At 39.2% G+C, this 6,826-nt stretch overlaps 1 protein-coding gene across 1 annotated transcript; it reads left to right on the forward strand.

Moving 5' to 3' along the window:
• The first annotated feature begins 2,301 nt into the window (after nt 1-2,301).
• Nucleotides 2,302-5,868, forward strand: LOC127944290 (POU domain, class 4, transcription factor 2-like). Its single transcript, XM_052540203.1, has 2 exons — nt 2,302-3,183; nt 3,493-5,868. The coding sequence occupies exons 1-2, from the start codon at nt 2,968-2,970 to the stop codon at nt 4,417-4,419; spliced, it is 1,143 nt and encodes a 380-aa protein (XP_052396163.1). The 5' UTR covers nt 2,302-2,967; the 3' UTR covers nt 4,420-5,868.
• Nucleotides 5,869-6,826: the final 958 nt, after the last annotated feature.

The raw sequence follows: 6,826 nt of genomic DNA on the forward strand, positions 1-6,826 counted from the left end.
CTGCCCGTGCATGTGCAAACGTCACTGGTACTGTAACTGATTATGTGTTTTAGTTTAGATTAGATTTATTTTAAATTGAAATATTAAAGCTGAGCACTTAAATCGCCCTGATAAATACATTTCTTAACGCTACAGTGAGACAAAACTACTCCTCAAACTTCTTTTGTGGTTCATTGTGAATAAAGAATGTCATTTGCCGATTTAGGGGTGGTGAAATATAAATGATTTCGTTAAAGTTTCGTCATAAAGCAGTCATTGGGTATATACAAGGAGACAGTGATTGGGCCTTGAAGTCTCCTGAGCAGGCGCTCCAGGGGGTGGCCCTTCCTTTGGAGAGCTACTGTATCTCTCAACTTCTGTGAAGCTCCTGCACAGTAATAATAAAATAAAATAAAATAAAAAAACTGTGACTGCCGTGGGACAAATTCTACGACGACACACATAAGAATCCACAAGACTATAGGTATTTTATGCATCCGACAACGAGACTTTTTCTTCAATGTATTTAGCTGTTTTATTAATTAATTAACTAATTCATTATTTATTTATTTATTATTGATCTACTAATTAAAGTCTGAGAAAATTAAATATATAGATATATATTTGTTATATAGTCAAAGTGTCGGGATGTACCCCCCCCCCCCCCCCCCCCCCAGCACTTACGCTGATTTCATTTCTTAATTAGTATACATCTGATGACAAACAATCCTTTAAGATATGAAGATACACGCATATTCAGAGTATGTCTCCACAGAATAATGCGTTTACGTAATGTGATATTTTAATGTTTTCATTTATTTATTTATTTATTTTGTATGTGACATATCTTTGACAGTTTGTATTAACTCACTGTTAAACTATAAATTCTAATTACTGTTTGGAACATTTGAGTATTTTAATTCGGAACTAATACATTTAATGCATTAGAATATTTGTTGCTCAAGTTAAAATTTGGATTTCACGTTAGCTGTGCACTTTAACATGCGAGGTTACTCGGTAGTTAGGCTATATGCATCAATTACCTCACCCAATGGACTCGAATAGTTTAAACAAATTAGACTAGCCTCATTAATTAGAACATGATTAAAGGTTTTTAATTAAATAACTGATGAAGTAGTCTAATTAGACCGAAGATATGATAATGGCCCGCTGCGACGTGTATATAATTGTATTGGGTTTGCAATTAAATCCTAAAGAGTTGTAAAAAATCCGCTTTTCTGTGTCATTAATGAAATACTTCACCCAGTGTAGCCTGTTCTGTTGATACATCACATTCATAACATGCTCAATGATAACTCAAATGGCTTTCCTATTTATTATTTCAATACCAGAAAAAAAAAAAATAAATTCGTCAACACGAAGCATTTTTTCCCCTAAATAAAATCAAAAGCAGGTTAATTATTGAATGACTTCGAACAAATATAAATGAAAATTAAATTCAATATTTCGACGTTTAACCGAACGTAATTAGTTTAATGGGTGTCGGTAGCCTATATCAAATTACATCGCAATAATGGAATGATAGTCATGCGTTTTGCCTTGATTTATTTCACCCAAAAGGGACAGCAAATGATGTAGTGATTTCTTCATATTCATCCATGTTTCTCCGACCAAGCTTTCATTTACGAATTAAATAGGCCTAGCACAGATTTTCTTTTTCTAATATATATATATATATGAAGAGTTCAGATGCAAAAACCTCTAAATGCCATCTGAAATTTTCATCTAAAATTAGGAATTTTTTCAGGCTCCTATATTTATGTCCAGTTATTTCACTTTAATAGCCTTGAAAAGGACCTGCACATTGCCATTAAAGTAAAATGACTCAACCTAAGCATAGGAGCTTATAAAAAATCCAAATTTTAGATGAAAATTTCAGATGGCATTTAGAGGTTTTTGCATCTGAACTCTTCATATATATATATATATATATATATATATATATATATATATATATATATATATATATATATATATATATATATATATATATATATGCACACACACACACATAAACACACATCATAAAAGTTACAGAATAATTGCACATGTAATTTGTTTAATATACAACCTATATGCATTGTGGATACATTTCTAAATAAACCTTCCTGATATTATTATAACACTGATATGTTTAACTTAAGAATACATTTCTGCTTCCATTGCATTTCTTTAACCATAGTGGTTTCCTCAATAACTTTATTGAAGTAACATACAATACCAGTTCCAGTCATTGCAACTGCCCATGCGCAGAGTCCCCAGCGGCGCTGTGGCTAATGAAGAATAATAAATCATGAAAGGTTTTTCAGGTACAGCCGAGAGAGTGTGTAAGAGGAGAGGGGGTGAGAGAATGGGTGAGCGAGAGAGAGAGAGAGAGAGAGAGAGACGCATCCTGCCCTTCGCCTTAGAGCACAGACAGATCGAGTCCCCGCAGCATTGAATGTAGTCGACTGTCACCTTTATCTCATAATCAAATTCAGCAAGAATCGGGATAAAGGTTAACGAGCGATATTGGTTCTAGCAACGTCGTTCTGGAGATTTGCACGAAGAGAAGAGAGAAGAAACTTTTTTAAAAGTGAGTAAAGACAAACTCACCAAAGACATCAGCTTCTGCTGTGAGAAATGTAAGATATTTTGTAAAGGCGGAGGAACATTTCTGTGGAGCGTTTTGGTAAGAATTGCCGTGATCTTTGAAGGAGTTTACCGACAGGTTGCATGGCTTGGTGCTCGCGGCACGTCTCTAGCCACGGCACGCGACGGAGCGACAGGAGATCGTTCTCTCAGACCATTAGGCAGCAGCACTAGATGATCTGTCTCAAGACTTGGTGCATCATCCTCTTCACGTTCGTTGCAACGCCAGAGACTTGAGACTTCAACGCACCGACTGGGCTTGAACTCCAGTCGAAGAAGAAGAAGGCGGAGTCTTAACTTATATTAAAAGCAACTCGCCGAGGCTCGGTCGCAAACATGATGATGATGTCTCTGAACAGCAAGCATGCATTCGCCATGGCCCACACCAGTCTGGCCGAAACCAAATACTCCAGTTTGCATTCTTCGTCCTCGTCTTCCACTTTGACTTCCAACGCGCCCTCGTCCTCCTGCTCGTCGTCCAGACACAGCAGCACGATCAGCAGCAGCGGCGGCTCGGAGGCGATGCGTCGAGCATGTTTCCCAACCCCACCGGTACGTATTCTGCATAATCACCGCTTAAAGGCACATTTTGACAGCCCACTTTTTCTGCTTGATGTTTTTTTCATGTCTGCACAGCAAATCACCCAACACCTCAATTTTTCCCTCCCAACTTATGTATTCAGCCGGGTTTGCCTTTCGTATTAATTTTTATGACCTGGGATGTTGCATGTGTCTTGTTTTGTGTGTTCTTTTTTAGGATTTCCTTTCCTTTTTTTTACATGCTGGAAATGTTTTAAAAGCACGGAGTGGAGCGCGAATTCCCTGCTGACAGTTATGTGTGCTTTCTATTTGCAATTGCAGAGCAATATATTCGGCGGATTGGATGAGAGTTTGTTGGCCCGCGCGGAAGCTCTGGCGGCGGTGGATATAGTCTCTCAGACCAAAAGCCATCATCACCCTCCTCATCACAGCCCTTTCAAGCCGGACGCAACCTACCACACCATGAACACGCTTCCGTGCACCTCGTCGTCTTCGTCTGTGCCCATCTCGCACCCGTCAGCTCTCGCGAGCCATCACCACCACCACCATCACCATCACCACCAGCCGCACCAGGCACTGGAGGGCGACCTGCTCGATCACATCACCCCAGGACTGGCACTTGCTGGAGCCATGGCCGGGCCAGACGGCTCGGTGGTCTCCACGCCTACGCACCCCGCTCACATGGCAGGCATGAACCACATGCACCAAGCTGCCATCAACATGGCTCACGCCCATGGACTGCAATCCCACATGGGCTGCATGAGCGACGTGGATGCAGATCCAAGGGACTTGGAGGCGTTCGCTGAGCGCTTTAAACAGCGTCGGATCAAACTCGGCGTTACACAAGCGGATGTAGGGTCAGCGTTGGCCAATCTGAAGATTCCTGGTGTAGGCTCTTTAAGTCAGAGTACCATCTGCCGGTTTGAATCCCTCACGTTGTCCCACAACAACATGATCGCCCTGAAGCCCATCCTGCAAGCCTGGCTGGAGGAGGCTGAAAAGTCGCACCGGGAAAAACTCAACAAACCCGAGCTCTTCAATGGGGCCGAAAAGAAGAGGAAGCGGACCTCTATCGCGGCCCCCGAGAAAAGGTCCCTCGAAGCTTATTTTGCTATTCAGCCGCGTCCGTCCTCAGAGAAAATCGCAGCAATCGCAGAGAAGCTGGACCTCAAAAAGAACGTTGTGCGGGTTTGGTTTTGCAACCAGAGGCAGAAACAGAAACGCATGAAATATTCGGCCTGCGTCTAGCTCGACCAGAAGCCCAACACGACGTGTCGAGAGACTCCTAAAACTGTTTAGAGACGATTTGTAAAATATTTCTTATCTTACACCTTTTTCAGTCATCAATAACTTGTGCATTGAACCAGAATTTCATGATATTCAAAAGAGACATTTGAAAATACCAAATCACTGTCACGTTTTACGCAAAGGGGATGTGGAATCATTTAAAGGATCGTTTGACTGATCAAGTAAGACCATTCGTTTTTCCTCACTTATTCTAGCACACTTTCTTTATAAGAGGAGCAAGGCTCTTTAAACCTTTAAAACTCTTAAACTCTAAGCATATTTTAGTAATTTACCAGAAAGTGTTATCGAGCTAAGTAACACAATTAATTATTATAAACTGAGGGGGAGGGATACTTCAGGTCAAAAGGGTGACAGTGTCTTGTCAGTATTTTTTCTTTTTCTTTTTCTTTTTAAATATTTCTTTTCAGCATGTCACGCTTCAATCTTGTGTTAATTCAGGGTTCATTAGATAAAAAGAGGACATCACGAATTAAGTCCACGAACAATTCTGCAACATTATTAGATAACACCCAAACAGCTCCTTGTAAATTATTGATTTAGCTGGTACATGCATCATTTTGTCTGTCGTCTCCTTAATTCCACTTCTTTGATTTTAATAATGATAATCATAGCCTATAATTAGGCAATGGGCTATAAGAATATCCATATTTGTCTTCTAAAGGCATCTTTGCTATAAATGATCTAGAACCTATTGGATATACTGAACACGGGGAGAGGTTCAATTGTTTTTAGTGATGGGATTTGTTCATCCAAATATCTGTTGCAATACGCCTGCGCTCTAAAGTGGCTATGTTTCTTATGAACTATTTATCATGTGAGGTAATGTTTACTTCATTACATATTTATTGGGATTCCCTCCACGTTTTTGCTGGAGAAAATCATATTGAGACAACAAGGAAAACGTGGCCCTCTGCAAATGGGGAAACTGCTTGAGACAGGCCACCTTTATTTATTTATTTATTTATTTATTTATTTTCTTTCGTTCTTCTAAGGTTTCGAAAAGGTACAATCGAGAGATATATGACAACATTTTCTTTTAAATTATTTTCATGTATGTTATCTGCTTATTTATTTGTATAAATATACGCGTATAATTATGGAGTCGTTGCTTGTTAAATTCACATGTTTAGTAATGTTTTCTTATTGAAAAAGATGAGTTTCATGGAATTATTCACGTAAAAATGTAAATATCTCATTTGGACATACACATATCCGTAGAGGTATTTGCTGTATTGCTGTTTTAGCTGCGGTAACTGTAATGTATGTTGCTTTAGGTTTAGTTGTCGGATATAAGTTCATTAATTTATTACTTCAATGTATATTTAAGTTGCTATTTGATAATTGAATTGAACTATGTGTTTAATTAAAGAACAACATTTTAACATTTTATTGAACGTTCTCAATGGGTTTATTTATATTCAAAGGCCTACACAGAGTTTTCAAACTACTGACGTTTTGATGGAATATGTTGAACATAGCCTAACTGAAACGTTTGCCTCTATCTTATATTGCTCATTGTGTGGATTACACGTGTCTTTACCACCAATATGCAATGTTCATATTTCTCTTGCAAGATACAAATGGGTACTCAGGTTAGTTTAGTATCTTGCCGTTTGCCTAAAAAAGACGTCTTGACATCTTCTTGAGCTGTAGAGCTACGCTTGGTAATACCACGAACGACTTGCTGCTGCTAGGATTCGCAACCCTTAGAAGCCTACCTGAGAGCGAATGCTAATATTCTATTAGAGTCTAATCATGAAGTCTGTAGAGATCTAGGGAGGTCCCTCGAGCACAGTGCTGCCAGATGTCAGGCCGCCAGAAAAACACCTCGCCTGCCAACGTGCCGGGCTCCATTTAAATCCACAGTCGATGGTTTTCATTCTTCTGCCGACATAGGCAGCCCTTTGAAGACTGACTCAGTTCACTGTTAGGCCGCATGAAAAAAAAGAAAAGAAAGGAAAACATGAGAGAGAGAGAGAGAGAGAGAGAGAGAGAGAGAGAGAGGCGGGAGTGTCATCTCAGTATCGGTGCATGTCATGGCATTCTATTGGTTTCAGCACCACGGACAGCCGCCTGAATAGATGTTTTGCCATTGATGTGTCCTGCCGATTTGCAATGGATTTAGCAGATGAAGAATGCAATTGCGTTTCGTTTTGTTCATTATATCACACTAATGTAATATAGTTTTTTTGTTTTCTCGCAAAATCGTGTTTATTATTATTATCATCATTGTTATCATCAAAATTTTGAACTCCTTTGAAACATGACAACAACATTATTATTTTAGCTGGGAAAAATACTCGGGAAGTATTTAGTTAGGCCTTTTTTAAATGTTTTTAATGTTATT

This window comes from Carassius gibelio, chromosome A1 (genome assembly GCF_023724105.1).
Source record: "Carassius gibelio isolate Cgi1373 ecotype wild population from Czech Republic chromosome A1, carGib1.2-hapl.c, whole genome shotgun sequence".
NCBI classification, from domain to species: Eukaryota; Metazoa; Chordata; class Actinopteri; order Cypriniformes; family Cyprinidae; genus Carassius; species Carassius gibelio.

Bases quoted from the DNA above. Each gene is read 5' to 3' on its own strand.
- LOC127944290 (XM_052540203.1), top strand. From the start codon at position 2,968: ATGATGATGATGTCTCTGAACAGCAAGCATGCATTCGCCATGGCCCAC. The intron at 3,184-3,492 runs GTACGTATTCTG...TTGCAATTGCAG, and splicing joins CATGTTTCCCAACCCCACCG to AGCAATATATTCGGCGGATT.